The 21,374-nt window shown below is 39.3% G+C and overlaps 1 protein-coding gene across 2 annotated transcripts in view; it reads right to left on the bottom strand.

Moving 5' to 3' along the window:
• Positions 1-4,733: 4,733 nt before the first annotated feature.
• The window catches only part of LOC106083050 (SET domain-containing protein SmydA-8), a 31,770-nt gene continuing 15,129 nt past the window's right edge, over positions 4,734-21,374 (bottom strand). The window contains exons 1-4 of one of the 2 annotated variants that reach the window (XM_013245872.2): positions 19,620-20,014; positions 5,792-6,121; positions 5,494-5,720; positions 4,734-5,436 (exon numbers count right to left, since the gene is read on the bottom strand). In XM_013245872.2, coding sequence (XP_013101326.2) covers positions 4,844-5,436; positions 5,494-5,720; positions 5,792-6,121; positions 19,620-20,014 — 1,545 coding nt within the window. In that variant the 3' untranslated portion in view covers positions 4,734-4,843. Of the gene's footprint in view, positions 5,437-5,493; positions 5,721-5,791; positions 6,122-19,619; positions 20,015-21,374 lie in introns of those variants that run through there. The other variant, XM_013245873.2, reaches the window with a different exon arrangement.

The raw sequence follows: 21,374 nt of genomic DNA, 5'->3' as shown, positions 1-21,374 counted from the left end.
CCAGGCCAGTGCCGGAAAGTGTATCGTTCTTGCAGTTAAACTGCAACGGACTGCGTGGCAAGATCGATGAGATTGTAGATTTTATGAGTCGGAAGAGCATATTGGTCGCAGCGATCCAGGAGACAAAGCTGACCAACACCTGAAGCTTGCACAATTGTCACGGATAAAATGTGCTACGTAAGGATCACTCAAGGAATGAAGGTGGGGGATTGGCCTTCGTGATACACCATTCCGTGCAATATAGACCCCTCTCGCCTTCGCCTGGCGCTTGTGACCCCTACATGCAGTGCATGGGGATAGCAGTCAGATCCGGTTCTGCCGAGATAGAGTTATACAACGTGTACATGCCGCCGGTTGGTAGCTGTGTCCCGATTAATGGCCAATCTTACAACCCCGACATAAGTGGGTTACTATCTGGCCATAATCGTCTGGTTCAAGGGGACTTTAATGCGCATCACACTTCATGGCATTCTCCCCTAGGTAACGACCAGTGTGCCATAGCTTTGGCAGAGCAGATTGAAGGCTCCAAGTTTTACACGGTGAATGACGAAGAGGTCCAGCAGATCGCCAGACATTTCCATTGCATCCCCTGATCGCCTGAGTGACGTATCCTGGCAAGCCGGCATCTCTTTGGATTCAGACCACCTCCCCATAATTCTCACCATCGACTGACCACTCGATTTCATAACCTCTGAAAGCCTGACGTTTATCAATCAGTAGAAGGCCGATTGGGCTGGCTTCAGAGAGTATACCAATCGCCGCTTCAGTGAACTGCCACTCCCCTCGGATGTGCTAGTTGCCGTAGAGGAATTCCCGAGACATCATTAACGCAGCAGCTGCTCGCTTTATACCAGCCGATCGAATACCCCAATTGCGGCCCAATTTCCCGGCGCAAGCAGTGGTACTCGCAGACTAGCGTGATGGGATTCGTTCTATGGACCCCACTAACCCCAAAATCAGCGAGCTGAATCTGGAAATAAACAGAATAGTCAACGAACATAAGTGGAATTTGTGGCTGGAACACTTGGAGTAATGTAACTTAGGCACCGGTTTAGGTTGTGGTCTACTGTTAAATCACTCTTGAACCCCGGTAGACGGGATGACAGGACCTGAGTCACTTTTGGTGAAATAACCGTGACTGATCCGAAGAGATGCTCCAGGTTGTTCAGCCGTCAATTTATTGTGCATCCCGAGAGTGACAGGGCAAGGAAGAGAGTCATTCGCCGTATTCGTGGTCTCCGAGCCGATGAACAGCCATCACAATTTACCGTGGGCTAAGTTACGAATGTCATCCGTGGAGCCAAATCATCTAAGGCGTTGGGCCCGACGGAATCTCTACATTGATGTTGAAGAAACTGGATTTACCTGAAGTCAAGTACCTTACTACTGTACTCAACCTGTCTTTGAACACTCTTATAGTTGCCGATGTGTGGCAAATGGGCAGAGTTATCCAGCTACTGAAGCCTGGAAAGGACCCGAGTTTGGGGGAGTCGTACAGACCGATATCCCTTCTCCCACCAGTAGCAAAGACGCTTGAGGCATTACTTCTCCCGAGCCTGGAAGGACAATTTCCATTCGCCAAAAATCAACATGGATTTCGAAGACTGCATAGCACCACAACAGCTTTGCATGCCATCACCGCACACATTTGCCGTGTCTTCAATCAGCCCAGGCCATGTGATAGGTCGGTCCTCGTGGCACTGGACCTATCGAAGGCATTCGACACGGTCAGCTATGTCAAATTATTTGAGGACATCGCCAACACTTCCCTCCAGCGAATTATCTGTGTGGTCGCCAGTCATTTGTGGAATTTAGGGATAAGAAGTTGAAGCACCGTAGAGAAAAACAGGGAGTTCCCCAAGGTGGGGTGATATCTCCGACACTGTTTAACCTCTACCTATCCTCCATTCCGCCCCTTCCATATGGCATAGAAATCGTATCATAAGCGGACGATTGTACGATCATGGCATCAGGCCTCCCACCCATTGTTGACATCTGCGATAGGTTGAACGTCTACCTCAACGAACTTGCAAGAAATCTGAAGATATCTGCCACCAAATCTTCAGCCACATTGTTCACTACAAATACGCGTGAGGTGAATAATGAGCTGACTGTGATGGTCAATGGTGAAATGATTCCGGCCTTCAAGTGTCCCAAAATACTTGGCGTCACATTTGACATCTCTTACACATTCTCCCCACATGCCACAGGAATTTGTGATAAAGTCAAAGTAGAAACAGTCCTCAAGTCACTTGCTGGCAGCACTTGGGGTGCAGACAAACAGACCTTGTTGACCACATACAAAGCAGTTGGTCAGTCTGTGGTAAGTTATGCAGCGCCAGTGTGGTCTCGTCAGCTTTGTGTCAAGCAGTGGAATAATATTTAGATCTATCAGAATGCCGCCCTCCGAACTGCGACGGGCTGTCTCCTCAGTTCTCATGTGGACCACCTCCATCAGGAGACAAGGATCCTACCAGTGCGAAGACATAACTACATGCTGTCTAAGCAATACCTTTTGGGCTGTTACCGCAGAGACCATCCAAATCATTATCTTGTGGATAGATATCCACCGCCCAGAAGCCTTAAGGTACATCTACATGATCTAGAGCGTGAAGTTCAGCGCTACAAGAGAGAACCTCTAGATCAAGCGGCATATCAAGCAGGTCTAGACAGCATGCATGCAGACACGGTAGCAGATGCGGTAAATGGCTACAGGGTGAATGTGGTTCTTGGAGAACGCCCACCTCCCATTGAAGAAATTGACCTCCCCCGGCAAACCACAGTAGTTCTGGCTCAATTACGCTTCGGTAGATGCAGCTGCCTCAACTCCTACAGAGCACGGATTGATACCGACGTGCTAGATGTATGTCCCGATTGTAATCAGGGACGGCACGATACACGTCACCCATTTAACTGTCCAGCCAAACCCACTCGACTCAGAACCAGATCCCTGTGGATGCACCCCATCTTAGTCGCAGAGTTCCTGGGTATTGACACTCAACAGAATCGAGCGGATGAAAGATAGAACACAATAAACTGCTACAACAACAACTGCAGAATCTGGCCTATCCGATCCAAAGCTAGAGCTAATGCTAGCTCGTGCTTAAGGCTATAACCGAGTCAGAATAATTCCAGAACAAAACTATTTCTACACTTGTAGCAATCGCAGCTACAAACACAATGTAACAGGATACAATAAATCATCATAACATACTGCATAAGGAAATTCTAATATGATCTTCCCCACAACTTTTCTCAAAGATGAGATAAGACTCTGACCTCCCGAACGAATTAACCGATAGACATCCAACAATATGACGGGCGGCTTTTCTTATACAGATATTATAGGGTCACAGTTCAATCTACAACACAATAAATAAAGCGTAGAGTGGCTATCCTCGTCAAGCTCCACTCGGTGAGCAAGCTCGTTCCGGACCGATCGATAGGGTGACCATTGGCTATTTAAAGGCGCCAATAACTCACCTTGTCATATCGAACATCATAGGCATTTAGTACTTGTACAAGAGCCGGTGCCGCCCGATCTCTGATTGTCCGCGATTGCCGTTGCAGCTTCTCCGTATATATTGGGTTGCCCAAAAAGTAATTGCGGATTTTTCATATAGTCGGCGTTGACAAATTTTTTCACAGCTTCTGACTCTGTAATTGCATTCTTTCTTCTGTCAGTTATCAGCTGTTACTTTTAGCTTGCTTTAGAAAAAAAGTGTAAAAAAAGTATATTTGATTAAAGTTCATTCTAAGATTTATTAAAAATGCATTTACTTTCTTTTAAAAAATCCGCAATTACTTTTTGGGCAACCCAATAGCATTCCAATATCTACAACCTGTGGACTCGCCCCGGTAGCTAAGCTTCTCGTGACAACAATGAACACCACACAGATCAGACCTCAATGTTGCAGGCTGTGTAGTGCTCACAGCTATCCTGTGCTGGGATAAATTAAGCGTATCATAGGAATGTCTTCTCGTTCCATTTCTTTTTAACTGCTACGTGGCTAAGTCTCTTTCAATTTCCGTATATCTGAAAATAATTGCATATGCTGAGCACTTCACCATTATTATCACCGGAAGGCAACCCTATGGCAACCGTTTGTACTTACAGGATTGATCCGATGGAGTTCTTCATCGGCAAGGGCTGCCGCCTCAGTGTACATTGTCACACATCTGAAAATAATTTCATATGCTGAGCACTTCACCATTATTACCACCGGAAGGCAATCACATGGCAGCCGGTTGTACGTACCGGATTGACCCGATGGAGTCCTTCATCGGCTACAACAACAGGATTGATCCAATGGAGTTCTTCATCAGCAAGGACTGCCGCCTCAGTGCACATTTCCACACATCTGAAAATAATTTCATATGCTGAGCACTTCACCATTATTACCACCGGAAGACAATGCCATGGCAGCCGGTTGTACGTACCGGATTGACCCGATGGAGTCCTTCATCGGCTACAACAACAACAAACTACCGGAAGAGATGTCGCTTTATTGGTCAATGGATCTACTTCCAAATCATTTTCAACAGCCGAATTAGCAACTCTCTTCAACGACCATCTTTATCTCCATCTCCAGGTGAGTGCCATCTTTATGCCTTATAAATAAATTCAATATTTATCAATGGTGGCCATTTTCTCTCTAGATGGCGCACACCTTTGAGTATTTCAGCATCAACAATTTAACATTTCCATGGCTGAAAAGCATAAAATTTCTCAATTTGATGAATATATGAAAATTTCTTATTTATTTATTTTTTTGCGATAACTATTAAATATAATCCTTAATATATAAAAACTTAAGTATAAAACAAAAACTAATAGGTGTGTTCAAGCCCCATCTAGACCTTCAACACTTTGCATTAATTGCTCCATTGCTTGTTTAGCCACCAAACCCAAAACACCCTCATGTGATTGCTGATCTTCATATTTAAGGATATTCACACATTCTCTCAGAATGGCTATGGCTTCTTCGAGTTTCTCCTTGAGTTTCGCACCAGCCAAAACACCCGCAATGAAACCACTTTTGGCCAACAACACCACAGGAACATGTAATTCGTATAGAATTGTAGCCTTAGTTCTACTTAGACCAGGTTCAAATACATTTAACACCCTCAAAACATGACGGCAGATTTCTTCCTTCCGTTCCAGCAGCACATCGGGTAGCTCAACCATTTCATAACCCGCTACACGACCATACATCTCGACAAGATTTTGTTTTAGGGAGATTTGAATGAAATGTAGGGGATGTAAAACAGAACGATATTTTTTCAAAAGTCTCTCAGTCTCTTGTAGGCGTTCACCAGACATATCCATAGATTGTACTTGGGCCACTTCGGCTTGCATGACACTTGTGGCCTTTTGGACAGCCTCATTTGAGGTTTTAAATTCACATAATGTACACTTCCACTCTGTGCTGGCATCTAAATGGAGAAGTATGTTATTTTAAGTTTATAAACTTGAAGTATCTGTGCGCTCACCCAAGGGATCTTGACATAGCAGCCAACCGTCTTCGCATTTGCTGCATTTAAATGTGCTGAAATTGGTGCCCAACTCAGCAGGATCTTTACAACGTTTGCAATCGCAGGTAAAATATTTGCCAGCCTTTAAGTGTTCTTGTCTCTGTGCGGTACCATACAAGGTATAGCTGTACGAATGTTGCAACTGTTGTCCAGATTCCAAATCGACCATTGCTCGTAAGCGTATTCTATGTGATTGGGCCAAAGACATAAGATACTGTTAACATTTTATTATTATTTCGTTTAGTTCCATATTTACCTGTAATCTTCGCTAGGATAAATACTGCGCATTGTATTTGGCACACAGTTGTGTGATAAAATTCCCGTTACAGGGTATAAGGCTCGAAAAGCATAGCCTTGCAGTGTGCGTCCCTCGAAAGCGTTGACTTCCAAAATTCCCACAACTTGCATTATTAAATCTTCCGAGAAACGATCACCCAATTTACAAGGTCCCCTTAGATATTGGGCTATATTCACCAAATCGGCATTCCACAATTCACTATTTTCCCGTCTCTCTTTGTCATGGTATTCCATGGGGGCCACTTCTTTTTCCCATCGTTCGGGATCGGCTTCTTTGGCTAGCAGAACTCTGAAATAGAAAGAAGAGAGATGGAAGTTTAAAAAAATTATAGAACCTGGAAAAAACATTTTTGAACTACATTTTAGATTTCTGTCTATACTAACATGACGCAAAGTTGAAGATTTATTATCCTTTCATTTAGGGATAATAAGGAGCAGGGGATATTTCTCTCATATCAATGAGTGCAGTCCGATTAAAGTTTAAGCTCGATGATAAGGGGCCTTCTTTTTATACCCTTCACCAGAAGATGGGGGGTAAACCAATTTCGTCATTCTGTTTGTAACTACTCGAAATATTCGTCTGAGACCCCATAAAGTATATATATTCTTGATCGTCGTGACATTTTCCATAACCTGATATAGCTGCCATAACCTGATATAGCTGCCATATAAACCGATATTGGGTCTTGACTTCTAGAGCCCCAATTCTTATCCGATTGGAATGAAATTTCGCACGACGTGTTTTGTCATGATATCCAACAACTATGCCAAGAATGGTTTAAATCGGTCCATAACCTGATATAGCTGCCATATAAACCGATCTTGGGTCTTGACTTCTTGAGCCTCTAGAGTGTGCAATTCTTGTCCGATTGGACTGAAATTTTGCACGTAGTGTTTTGTTATAATATCCAACAACTGTGCCAAGTATGGTTCAAATCGGTTCATAACCTGATATAGCTGTCATATAAACCGATCTGGGATCTTGATTTCTTGAGCCTCTAGAGGTCGCAATTATTATCCGATTTGCCTGAAACTTTGTACGACGGATCCTCTCAAGACCATCAAAATACGTGTTTATTATGGTCTGAATCGGTCTATAGCCCGATACAGCTCCCATATAAATCGATCTCTCTATTTTACTTCTTGAGCCCCCAAAGGGCGCAATTCTTATTCGAATTGGCTGATATTTTACACAGGTCTCCAAGATATAATTTAATTGTGGTCCAAACCGGACCATATCTTGATATCGTTCTAATAGCAGAGCAAATCTTTTCTTTTATCCTTTTTTTGCCTAAGAAGAGATGCTGGGAAAAAACTCGACAAATGCGATCCATGCTGGAGGGTATATAAGATTCGGCCCGGCCGAACTTAGCACGCTTTTACTTGTTTTTTATTTTGAGTCCAAACGGCGTCCCGCATAGCGACACTACTTGGTAGAGAAATTTTCAGGATACCTAGCAAATGTATTGGGTTGCCCAAAAAGTAATTGCGGATTTTTTAAAAGAAAGTAAATGCATTTTTAATAAAACTTAGAATGAACTTTAATCAAATATATGTATGCCTTTTGAGTGTATTTCGAATTGTTTGTGTAGTAACTTCCTTCCCTAAATATTCCATAGTGTTTTTACGAAGAATGGTCGCATTTGTCTTCGGAGTTTTCTGAACTTGCCGCACTAGCCAACGCACATCTCCAACTGAAAGTGCTTTTGGTCGACCAGATCTTGGTTTATTGTCAACAGTTTTCGTTTCTGTCGACTTTCTGATGATGGATTGTATAGTAGATCGTGGTCTATTTAATATTTCACTGATAGTTTTTTGAGTTAAACCATTCCTGTGGTGTTTTATTATCAAAACTTTTACCTCATCAGAAACCTCGTTTTACTTACGACCCATTTTGACAAAAAAAAAAGGGGGATTCCCAAATAATATTTGAATTTGACTTTGATGATAGCACATCAATGATGAATACTTTTTTTGTTCTGTTTTTGGTGTTATTATATAAAATTGCATTTTTTGCGCTAATTAAATTTATTTTTTGAATTTATTTTAAAACATATTACGAAAAATAAACTATTGCATAAAACTGCATTATTTGTTTACTTTAAATTTTCTTCAATTACCCAAAATAAGTGAATTTATTATCAATTTTGCTAATGATGAATACTTTTTTTACACTTTTTTTCTAAAGCAAGCTAAAATTAACAGCTGATAACTGACAGAAGAAAGAATGCAATTACAGAGTCACAAGCTGTGAAAAAATTTCAGTAAGGAGATAACCATCGCTGAAAATTTTTCTGATGTTCACGCCGGGATTTGAACCCAGGCGTTCGGCGTCATAGGCGGACATGCTAACCTCTGCGTCACGGTGGCCTCCATGCACATGGTCGAAGCCATAGATAGTTTGATAACTGGGCTTATAAAGGCTCTCGAAATGAAAATCGGACGATACATACAAATACTCTGGAGCGGATATTAATCCGTCCTATGCCACTATGGACACACACCTAAGCCACTCATCGGCTTGTTGTCCGCTCTAAGTACTCAAAAGAAAATCTAAGTCAGGAATTCCGTGCTACTTATAAAATCCTTAATCATTCTCCATATGGCGCCTCCAAGTTGGTTCATGTCTGAAATTATGTCCCCACCTATGTGCCGGTGTCTGTTAGCCGCGAAAGCCGGGCAATAACATAGGAAAGCTCCAATGTCTCGTCATCTTCGCCACATGCCCTACACACGTCCATCACTTGCCGCACCTATTCTTCATAATTGCGCCCCCTTATGATACGGAAAGCTACACAGACCTCCTTTGTATTTCCTTTCAGTAATCGATTCGTCTTCTCACTATCCAGATCTCCCCATAGGATTTTCGTCATCCTACCGACCGTTAAGCTGTTCCACAGAGTTACATGCACGTTCTTCGCCCATGCCCTTTGCTCGGTGAGTAAGCTCGATCCGGTCCAAAGGACCGATCGCCGCGGTAACACGATGGCCTCGCCTTGTCACATCGAGCATCATAGGCACTCAGTACTAATGCTAGAGCCGGTGCCACCCAGACTCTTCGCTCGATCCCACTGATTGTCCACGACTGCAATTTCAGTTACTCCGTATGTAGCATTCCACTATCCGCAACCTATGGACGCGCCCGGTAGTTCGCAGCTAAGCTTCTCGTGATAACATTGAGCTAAAAGGTCCAGCCGGAGTGGTGCTCATAGTTATCCCGGTTGTAAGACCGTATTATGGTCACGCAGTCGAAAACAGATCTCAGTCCCTGGGCTCTTAATGTGGATGCCCAGGTACACTCTGTCCTCCAGCTTTAATCCTTCCTTCCCAGATGGCAATACCTGAGTTCCGTCAATCCAAGACAGAGCCTCTGCCTTGGACCTCAAGTGTCATCTCAGGTATTCGATTGGAAAACTCTTCTATTCCTTCCAGGTTTCCTATGGTCGCCTCGATTATATCGCGTGAGCTGCTCCTATCCCCAATCCATTCTCCCATCGCCTTTAGTCTCATAGCCGCAGTGGCTGCCTTACACTTAATCTGTATGTCTATAAGTCGGCTATCTAGAATAGTCTCCAGTGCTCTCATCGTTCTCCCTATGCCAAGAAAACATGTTCCCTGAACCTGTTGTATTATACTAATGTTGCATTTTTTCTCCATCGCAGTCCACCAAACTACTGAGAGATAAATAAGTATTGGTCTAATCACACTCCTGTAGAGCCAGTGGACTATTTTCGGATTCAGGCCCCATTACGGCTCGTCTACACAATACCCAACATCTGTGAGCCTTCTCGGTACGCTCCAGAATGTGACACTTCCAATTCAGTTTTCTGTTCAAGATCACACCTGAGTATATGACCTTATCAGATATCGAAATTGTTTTGTTGAGGAAACGTGGTGCGCCAAATTGGCCCACCTTCGTCCTCCTAGTGAGCAGGCATATTTTAGTCTTCTCTGAGTTAACATTGAGACCTCTGGCTCTAGCCCAGTCATATGCCATATGCAAGACCCTTTCGGCCTTTCTGCATAGCTGCTTTGGATCCTTTCCCTTCGGCAGTATTATAACATCGCCTGCGTAGCAGACGGGTTTAAATCCCTCCACAGTCGGCATCCGTAGTAGCCAATTTATGGTGGTCACCCATAGGAGTGGCGATAAAATGCCCCTCAGTGGCGTGCCTTGTGCCACATTGTCCCTTATATTTATGTCATGGGACACACAATTTATCCACCTGTTCCTTAGTATATGGACCGGGTCCACCCCGGTCCGTACATCGTTAAAAGCCCCCTCGATGTCAATATATAACGCCAGTGTGTACGTTTACGTGCAGTGCAGTCTCCACCGACCTGCCCTTGACAAAGGCTGCTGTTTTTATTTGAGCAGTTCGCTGGATGTCCTACTCTCACTCATGGTATCCACAATACGTCCCATTGTTTTGAGTAGAAAGAACGTAAGATCTATAGGTCTGTAGGCCTTTGGTGTTGCATAACTTGCCTTGCCGGGCTTGGGTATAAATACCTCCCTTGCCTCCTGCCAGGATTTCGGAGCATATGCAATTCCTAGGCACGCTGTGAAAATATTGGCCAGGTGGGGCGCCAGCTAGTCCGCCTCCTTCTGTAAGTACGGGTGTCTAAAATGGTTTGAAATCCACCTCAAGGATTCCTTCACCTTAAATTCCGTAATTATAAACCTTCGATCAACATCATTATTCCAAGATACCGGTGTCTTCGTGAGTCCCGTCGTATTCTGTGGAAAATGGGGTTTCTTCAAAAGCCTCAGCATGTCCTCCGACGTCTCTGCTCTCACTCCCATGTAGTCTACTAAAGTTTCAATTTGGACATGGAGAAACTTTTTCATCTTGGCGACGTCATTAACGATATCGATCTGTTCGCAGAATCCTGTTGACATTATCGTCAATGTCTTCTATGCTAGGACAATATAGATTATCTTGCCCAAGCCTTTTTCTGAGTAGTCTTCCGAATTTTATCCATTTGGTTTACAACTTATTACGAAAGCTTATCGGGATTCGGCGCTGGCCAAGTTATTTTAAACCTAATGTAGCGATGGTCAGAGAAGGAGTGCTCCATGGAGACCCTCCAATCCTGAACCAAAATCCAAATCATAGTTTTTCCTATTCATAGTTCACAGTTTTCGGCATCATCTATCGTTGCAGACAATATTTGAATATTAATTTAACTAAATTTTAGTACAAACTAAGTATAGCATATTGTATATATGCATGTTGAGATGTGTGCACCTAAAATGTGTATGAATGCCTGGGATTCGTAGCAAGAACTTATGACGCTGGGCTATAAAATAAACAAAAGCAATTGGCTGGTCGCAGATACCTTTACGCGTTTAAACATTTTAAAAGCGGCATTTGACATTTGAAATATAACAAAGCATGTGCTATACTGATGTTGCGGTTAAATATAGAGTTAATTATGCACTTAAAGAAAGCAAACAAACTTAGGGTATCTGAACATAAACATATGAACATACATACAATCCTATGCGTTCATTCATCGCTCAGATAAAAATATAAAATAAAAGGTTTAACGCAAAGATTAGTTGACCCCACTAATGGATATTCTGCAAACCTTATGTTAGCGCTAAATTGTAGGGGTCAGCCCACCAAATTGCATTTTGGTCGCGCCACCATAACTTTGTTTTGAAATTTTGTCTTTAGAGAAAATTTCACTGAAATTCTGTCTTTATAGAAAATTTCACTGAAATTCTGTCTTTAGAGAAAATTTCACTTAAATTTTGTCTTTAGAGAAAATTTCACTGAAATTTTGTCTTTAGAGAAAATTTCACTGAAATTTGTCTTTGGAGAAAATTTCACTGAAATTTTGTCTTTAGAGAAAATTTCACATAAATTTTGTCTTTAGAGAAAATTTCACATAAATTTTGTCTTTACAGAAAATTTCACTGAAATTTTGCCTTTAGAGAAAATTTCACTGAAATTTTGTCTCTCGAGAAAATTTCACTGAAATTTTGTCTTTAGAGAAAATTTCACTGAAATTTTGTCTTTAGAGAAAATTTCACTGAAATTTTGTCTTTAGAGAAAATTTCACTGAAATTTTGTCTTTAGAGAAAATTTCACTGAAATTTTGTCTTTAGAGAAAATTTCACTGAAATTTTGTCTTTAGGGAAAATTTCCCTGAAATTTCGTCTTTAGAGAAAATTTCACTGAAATTTTGTCTTTAGAGAAAATTTCACTGAAATTTTGTCTTTAGAGAAAATTTCACTGAATTTTCGTCTTTAGAGAAAATTTCACTGAATTTTCGTCTTTAGAGAAAATTTCACTGAAATTTTGTCTTAAGGAAAATTTCACTGAAATTTTGCCTTTAGAGAAAATTTCACTGAAATTTTGTCTCTCGAGAAAATTTCACTGAAATTTCGTCTTTAGAGAAAATTTCACAGAAATTTTGTCTTTAGAGAAAATTTCACAGAAATTTTGTCTTTACAGAAAATTTCACTGAAATTTTGTCTTTAGAGAAAATTTCACTGAAATTTTGTCTTTAGAGAAAATTTCACTGAAATTTTGTCTTTAGAGAAAATTTCACTGAAATTTTGTCTTTAGAGAAAATTTCACTGAAATTTTGTCTTTAGGGAAAATTTCCCTGAAATTTCGTCTTTAGAGAAAATTTCACTGAAATTTTGTCTTTAGAGAAAATTTCACTGAAATTTTGTCTTTAGAGAAAATTTCACTGAAATTTTGTCTTTAGAGAAAATTTCACTGAAATTTTGTCTTTAGAGAAAATTTCACTGAAATTTTGTCTTTAGAGAAAATTTCACTGAAATTTTGTCTTTAGAGAAAATTTCACTTAAATTTTGTCTTTAGGGAAAATTTCCCTGAAATTTCGTCTTTAGAGAAAATTTCACTGAAATTTTGTCTTTAGAGAAAATTTCACTGAAATTTTGTCTTTAGAGAAAATTTCACTGAAATTTTGTCTTTAGAGAAAATTTCACTGAAATTTTGTCTTTAGAGAAAATTTCACTGAATTTTCGTCTTTAGAGAAAATTTCACTGAATTTTCGTCTTTAGAGAAAATTTCACTGAAATTTTGCCTTTAGAGAAAATTTCACTGAAATTTTGCCTTTAGAGAAAATTTCACTGAAATTTTGCCTTTAGAGAAAATTTCACTGAAATTTTGTCTCTCGAGAAAATTTCACTGAAATTTCGTCTTTAGAGAAAATTTCACAGAAATTTTGTCTTTCGAGAAAATTTCACAGAAATTTTGTCTTTACAGAAAATTTCACTGAAATTTTGTCTTTAGAGAAAATTTTACTGAAATTTTGTCTTTAGAGAAAATTTTACTGAAATTTTGTCTTTAGAGAAAATTTCACTGAAATTTTGTCTTTAGAGAAAATTTCACTGAAATTTTGTCTTTAGAGAAAATTTCACTGAAATTTTGTCTTTAGGGAAAATTTCCCTGAAATTTCGTCTTTAGAGAAAATTTCACTGAAATTTTGTCTTTAGAGAAAATTTCATTGAAATTTTGTCTTTAGAGAAAATTTCACTGAAATTTTGTCTTTAGAGAAAATTTCACTGAAATTTTGTCTTTATAGAAAATTTCACTGAAATTTTGTCTTTAGAGAAAATTTCACTGAAATTTTGTCTTTAGAGAAAATTTCACTGAAATTTTGTCTTTAGAGAAAATTTCACTGAAATTTTGTCTTTAGGGAAAATTTCCCTGAAATTTCGTCTTTAGAGAAAATTTCACTGAAATTTTGTCTTTCGAGAAAATTTCACTGAAATTTTGTCTTTAGAGAAAATTTCACTGAAATTTTGTCTTTAGAGAAAATTTCACTGAAATTTTGTCTTTAGAGAAAATTTCACTGAAATTTTGTCTTTAGAGAAAATTTCACTGAAATTTTGTCTTTAGAGAAAATTTCACCGAATTTTCGTCTTTAGAGAAAATTTCACTGAATTTTCGTCTTTAGAGAAAATTTCACTGAAATTTTGTCTTTAGAGAAAATTTCACTGAAATTTTGCCTTTAGAGAAAATTTCACTGAAATTTTGCCTTTAGAGAAAATTTCACTGAAATTTTGTCTCTCGAGAAAATTTCACTGAAATTTCGTCTTTAGAGAAAATTTCACAGAAATTTTGTCTTTCGAGAAAATTTCACAGAAATTTTGTCTTTAGAGAAAATTTCACAGAAATTTTGTCTTTAGAGAAAATTTCACTGAAATTTTGTCTTTAGAGAAAATTTCACTGAAATTTCGTCTTTAGAGAAAATTTCACAGAAATTTTGTCTTTCGAGAAAATTTCACAGAAATTTTGTCTCTCGAGAAAATTTCACTGAAATTTCGTCTTTAGAGAAAATTTCACTGAAATTTTGTCTTTAGAGAATATTTCACTGAAATTTTGTCTTTAGAGAAAATTTCACTGAAATTTTGTCTTAAGAGAAAATTTCACTGAAAATTTTGTCTAAGAGAAAATTCCACTGAAATTTTGTCTTTAGAGAAAATTCCACTGAAATTTTGTCTTTAGAGAAAATTTCACTGAAATTTTGTCTTTAGAGAAAATTTCACTGAAATTTAGTCTTTAGAGAAAATTTCACTGAAATTTAGTCTTTAGAGAAAATTTCACTGAAATTTAGTCTTTAGAGAAAATTTCACTGAAATTTAGTCTTTAGAGAAAATTTCACTGAAATTTAGTCTTTAGAGAAAATTTCACTGAAATTTAGTCTTTAGAGAAAATTTCACTAAAATTTTGTCTTTAGAGAAAATTTCACTGAAATTTTGTCTTTAGAGAAAATTTCACTGAAATTTTGTCTTTATAGAAAATTTCACTGAAATTTTGTCTTTAGAGAAAATTTCACATAAATTTTGTCTTTACAGAAAATTTCGCTGAAATTTTGTCTTAAGAGAAAATTTCACTGAAATTTTGTCTTTAGAGAAAATTTCACTGAAATTTTGTCTTTAGAGAAAATTTCACTGAAATTTTGTCTTTAGAGAAAATTTCACTGAAATTTTGTCTTTAGAGAAAATTTCACTGAGTTATTAAATAAATAAGAATTAATGAAAAATAAAGACGGAGCGCCCCAATGTTGACGTCCCCCGCAAACGTTTTAAGGACCATGATTTGCGTATCTGCATCTGGAATGTCCGCACTCTATATAGAGAGGGTACAGTGTATGCACTGGCGGATTTATTGGAGAAGTACAGGGCAGACATCACTGCCTTTTAAAAAGTGCGATGGCTCGGGAAGGGCTCCACAACAATAGCAAGTGGTGACGCCCTGTATTATAGCTGACATGAGAGGAGGCATGAATTTGGTTGTGTATTTGTGGTTAGTCGGAGACTGAAACACCTTGTCTCCAGGTTTAATCCGGTGGATGAGAGGCTAGCCACAATCCGCATATAGGCCAAATTCTTCAACACCAGCCTTATTTGCGCCCATGCCCCGACGGAAGACAAGGACGAACAAACCAAGGATATTTTCTACGAGGGCCTAGAGAGAGAATATGACCGATGACCTGCCCGTGATATTAAAAGGAAGGAAATATCTTTGGCCCAACAGTCAGAAAATGTAGCCTACACGAAGAAACTTTTGATAATGGATTAAAGCTAATAGACTTAGCCGCGGCAAAAACATGGTATTCAGCAGCACCAAATTCCAACATCAAAGGATTCACACGACCAGATGATGTTGTGATAGTTGGAAGGCAATCAACCACCGTATTAGATGTACGATCGATCTTAGGGGCGAACTTCGATTCGGATCATTACCTTGTTACAGCAAAGATTCGCACCCGTCTTAGTTTAGCGAGAAACGTACGATCTGACGCTGCTCGGAAGCTGGACATTGAAAAGCTGCAAACACAACAGATGGCAACGTCATACTCCACTCGACTGACCCAATTGCTTGATGAAAGCACAGCGCAGTGGTAATCCGTTGCCCACTCCATGGAAAATTCCGCAAAATGCGTACTTGGGTACAGGAAGCCTCCCCCAAAAAACCAATGGTACGACCAGTGCCGAGATGCTACTGAAGCCAAGAATGCGGCATATAGAGCAACCCTGCAATCAGTAGCAACGCGCCAGCTGAAGAAGAGGTATCGGGAGAAAGGGAGGGAGGAGAAACGTGTATTCCGCAGGAAGAAAAAGGAAATGGAAAGGCGTGAGTGTGAGCGAATTGAGATGTACAAGAGTCGGAATGAAGTCCGGAAATTCTACCAAAGAATTAAACATCAAACCAATGGCTTTGGTGCAGGCACATCTTCCTGCAGAGACGAAGAAGAAAATCGGATAACTGCTGAGGATATGGAAAGAAAATTTTATCAAGCTGCTAGTGTTTGACGATGGCGGCGAAGAGGATACTGCAGAACCAATCCCTTATGAGGGCACAAAATGTTACCCTTTAAGTCAGAATCAGGTCCAAGTAGCTGTGACCCGACTAAAGAACAACAAGACAGCAGGAGCCGACGGGTTACCCGCTGAACTATTTAAGACCGGAGGCGAAACGCTGGTATGCATCAGCTTATCTACTCGATCTGGCTAAAAGAACCCATACCCGATGACTGGAACCTCATCTTACTATGTCCCGTACACAAGAAAGGAGACGAGACGGAATGTGCCAACTACAGAAGATAAGTCTCCTCCCCATCGCATAGTAGATACTCTCGAGCGTACTTTGTGAAAGGTTAAAACCTTAAGTCAATGAAATAATTGGGCCCTATCAATGCGGCTTTAGACCTGGTAAATCCACCTTAGACCAGATACTTCGAGAAGGACAAATTAACTTTGTTGACTACGAAGCCGTTTTCGATAGTCTTATACATTCAAAGGTATTTCAAGCCGTGTCTGAGTTTGGTATCCCTGCAAAATTAATAAGACTCTGCAGGATAACACTTGCTGAATCGGTCACACGTTCCTCAGTAAGAATAGGAAAGAATCTCTACGAACAATTCAAAACCAAACGAGGTTTCAGAGAAGAAGGCAGCTTAGATGATTATACGAGATGCAGATGTGAATAGATATGTCATACTACTCACAAGACAACACATGCCGACGACATTGATATCATAGATCGGTCACCGGAAGTAACTGTAAAACTGTAGTAACTGAGCCTTTGAACGAATCGAGAGAGAATCAGTGAATATGGGTCTGGCAGTAAATGGAGATAAGACAAAATGGATGGTATCAACTCCCAAAACGCCTTGCACAACCGATCAGCTAAAGAAAATGGAGAAATTTGAGAACTACAACTTTGAGGTAGTCAGTTACTTTATCTACCTCGGCACTGCCGTAACCGAAACGAATGACGCCCGTTTTAAAATTAAGCTTAGAATAATACTGACAAACAGATGCTACTTTGGATTAAGTAAGCAGTTTAGAAACAACCCCACCTCTCGACAGACGAAAGTTCAACTATACAAGATACTGATACTACATGTGTTGTTATATGGTTCTGAGGCATGGGTATTTATAAAAGCAGACGAGGCTGCGCTTGAAGTGTTTGGGAGTCGTAAAATTCTAAGACGATTAAACGATGTCCGTGTGTCTGTCCGTCCGTCCGTTGTAATCACTCTACAGCCTTCAAAAATTGAGATATTGAGCAGAAATTTGGCACAAGGACGCCTTTTTGATGCACGCTGGTTAAGTTCTTGAACGGGACCAATCACACCATATTTGGATATAGCTGCCATATAGACAGGACCTAAAGGGTCTAATGCCCATAAATGCTTTATTTTTTATACGATTTTGCTGAAAACAGTGAGTAGTTAAAGGCTTCCCTACATCTGACCCAAATATGGTGCAGATCGGACTATATTTAGATAAGGCTGCCATATATACCGATATGTCGATAAAGGGTCTGAAGCCCATGAAAGCTTTATTTTTATGCGATTTCGCTGAAATTTGGAAAAGTGAGTTGTTTTAAGCCTCCCGTTATATAGGTGTCATATAGAAAGAACTCTCGAGCGCATTTATTATACGATTTCGTTGTCCGTGTCCTTTATGGTTCAGATCGGTTTATATTTGGATATAGCTGCCAAATAGACCAAAATTTTGTTCTACAAAATTGAACAGTGACTTATATTTGTTGCTCAAAAAGTAATTGCGGATTTTTCATATAGTCGGCGTTGACAAATTTTTTCAACGGCTTGTGACTCTGTATTAGCATTCTTTCTTCTGTCAGTTATCAGCTGTTACTTTTAGCTTGCTTAAGAAAAAAAGAGCGCGAAATTTTGTTTACATTTGTTTGTTTGGCGTCAATTTTAATATGGAGCCCACAAAGGAGCATTTTCTTCATATTTTACTTTATTATTTTCGTAAAGGAAAAAACGCGGAGCAGGTTGCTAAAAAGTTACGAGATGTGTATGGTGATAAAGCCTTAAAAGGAAGACAGTGTCAAAATTGGTTTCGCAAATTCCGTTCTGAAGATTTTTCACTTAAAGATGAGCCACGTTCAGGTCGGCCAAATGAAGTTGATGATGACCAAATCAAAGCATTAATCGAATTGGATCGTCATGTAACTGAGCGTGAGATAGGAGAGAAGTTAAATATACCAAAATCAACCCTTCATTATCACATAAAAAGTCTTGGACTGGTGAAAAAGCTTGATATTTGGGTACCACATGTATTGAAAGAAATTCATTTAACAAACCGAATCAACGCTTGTGATATGCATCTTAAACGCATTGAATTCGATCCGTTTTTAAAACGAATCATAACTGGAGATGAAAAATGGATTGTTTACAACAACGTTAGTCGAAAACGATCATGGTCCAAGCATGGTGAACCAGCTCAAACCACTTCAAAGGCTGATATCCACCAAAAGAAGGTTATGCTGTCTGTTTGGTGGGATTGGAAGGGTGTGGTATATTTTGAGCTGCTTCCAAGGAACCAAACGATTAATTCGGATGTTTACTGTCAACAATTGGACAAATTGAATACAGCCATCAAGGAGAAGCGACCAGAATTGGTCAATCGTAAAGGTGTCATATTCCACCAGGACAACGCTAGACCGCACACATCTTTGGTCACTCGCCAAAAACTGAGTGAGCTTGGCTGGGAACTTTTGATGCATCCACCATATAGCCCTGACCTTGCACCATCAGACTACCATTTATTTCGATCTTTGCAGAACTCCTTGAATGGTAAAACTTTCGGCAATGATGAGGCTATAAAATCGCACTTGGTTCAGTTTTTTGCAGATAAAGGCCAGAAGTTCTATGAGCGTAGAATACTAAATTTGCCAGGAAGATGGCAAAAGGTTATCGAACAAAATGGCAATTATATATTTGATTATAGGTCATTCTAAGTTTTATTAAAAATGCATTTACTTTCTTTTAAAAAATCCGCAATTACCTTATGGGCAACCCAATATTAGACCACTCGATGTGTTTGCCGAATTTGGGTGCATAAGTTATCCAATATTCACCTGATTGTGGCGAAAGGGGGTTTACATATATACCCGAGGTGGTGGGTATCCAAAGTTCGGCCCGGCCGAACTTAATGCCTTTTTACTTGTTTTTGTCTCAAAATATATCACAACGAGGGCTCTGTTTGCCCAATCACTTTGTAAATATTTTTTTCACACATTGTCCATACATTGGAACAATTATAACGTTTTCTGTCTTAAAGTTTAAGTTAACCTTTTTATTCTTTCGAATAAACCATCCAACTTAAAAAGGGTGATGTAATGAAATCAAGCCCCTATCATTCACAGAAAATCCATATTATATGCCATAATTTCTTTTGATACTTGAAACATTTTTTTTGCGCACACAAACTTGTTGCATTGAAATGTATATTGTCACATTTTTTTCAAAAATACCTTAGCGGTGTTATACAATCCAATTGTGGGCACCAGCCCTTGGCATTACTTGGCAAATTGTAAAATTTCACTTTATTTTTCGAAAATAAACTACACTCATATTTTTTATGATATACGATATCATTCTCATTATTTTGACACTCCACACATAGGGGCCAACCACATTGTGGACAATGCTCATCCTCGTAACTTTCACTATCCTCCGGCAAAGGAATAAAACATACAAGACACAAAACAGGACCATTACACTTTGGTCCCAAGGCGAATGGCAATTCTTCAATAAGAATATCTGACGATTTTATTGCTTCTCGGCCATTTATTAAATATCGACCCAAAAGCGGGCTGTGACGCACTTCGGTACGATTTATTATGACTTGTGGTTCGGTGTATGTCATATTTGAAACTAACGTCTGATAGAATATTGCCTTTTGGTGCAAAGTGTTTGGTTTGGTTTGGTTTAGTGAAAAATGGTGAAAAGCAAAATACTGGGAAATTTAAATTTTACCATTCATTGTTTAGTTGGTCTTTTTGTTATTGCTAAAATTTGTTTACAACTGCGGGGAATTCATACATTTTTTGCCTAATGGCCCCTTCATCAATTGTTGATAGCTGTGTGAAGGCATGCCATTACTTGCTATGTAGAAGTTTTCTTTACATCTTAGTGTGTTTTGATACCCTTCACCTTGGTATGGGGAGTAAACTCACTTCGTTAACCCATTTGGGACTGCACAAGGCACATGTACATCTGATTTTGATGGTTATGAAAAGGGGAGAGGAAATAGGCAGGATGTACTGCATGCTACCTTTGTATCGGAGAATATTAGCGAAAGGATATGTAACTGGAAAATCTTGGGTGATGTTGTCATTCTCTTTGATCACCAGTTACATTCAGCCTTAGCTACGTGTAAAACGTGCATAGTTTGGCAGGACCGAATCTTGATTACCCAACACCATAGATTCAGCTAAAAAATTGCTCATAATAACTCAGTTTACATCTGAATGAATTTGTAAAAACAAAATCGGGTAATGATTGACTCTACTAGGTCCTTAAAAAAGGAGTTAAATCAGGGCACTTTGGGGCCAAAGGCAAGGTTGTGAGGCAACAAATCATAGGAGCAGGTTAGATCTTCAAAATTCCGTACAGATGTTTATAATGGGTCTAGAACTAAATCTGCCAAATTTGGTTCATATCGGTTCTGATACAGCTACCATATATATCATTCATCCGATATGGACTTTTAAAGCTGTAGTAGCCACAATTTTGGTTCGGTCTTTATAATGTTTTATTGGACGTCCCAATCCGGATATAGATATTGCTTCCATATATAACATTCATCCGATATGTTTTTGATGTTTTATTGGACATCCAAATCCGGATATAGATATGGCTTCCATATATAACTTTCATCCGATATGAAATTTTAAAGTTGTAGAAGCCACAATTAATGTCCAATCTTTACAAAATTTAGCATTAGGTGTTTGATTTGACGTCCCAATATGTGTGCAAAATTTTATTGAAATCGGTTGGGATTTAGATATAGCTACCGCATACTTAAAAAGGGTGTTCAAGATGTTCAAGTTCAAGATGTGTGAAAAATGTTGTCAAAATCGGTCCAGATTTATATATTGCTCCTATCAGGGACGAAGCCAGGATTTAATTTTTTTTTTTTGGGGGGGGGGATTACCCCAGGTTTTTTCAAAATCGGCTATTGCCAAAGTTCTTCTGTTGCTGTAAAATTGGTAAAGATACCTCTT

This window comes from Stomoxys calcitrans, chromosome 3 (genome assembly GCF_963082655.1).
Source record: "Stomoxys calcitrans chromosome 3, idStoCalc2.1, whole genome shotgun sequence".
Lineage (NCBI taxonomy): Eukaryota > Metazoa > Arthropoda > Insecta > Diptera > Muscidae > Stomoxys > Stomoxys calcitrans.
Note: the sequence above shows the minus strand (reverse complement) of the source record. Positions and strands in the feature narration are given on the sequence as shown.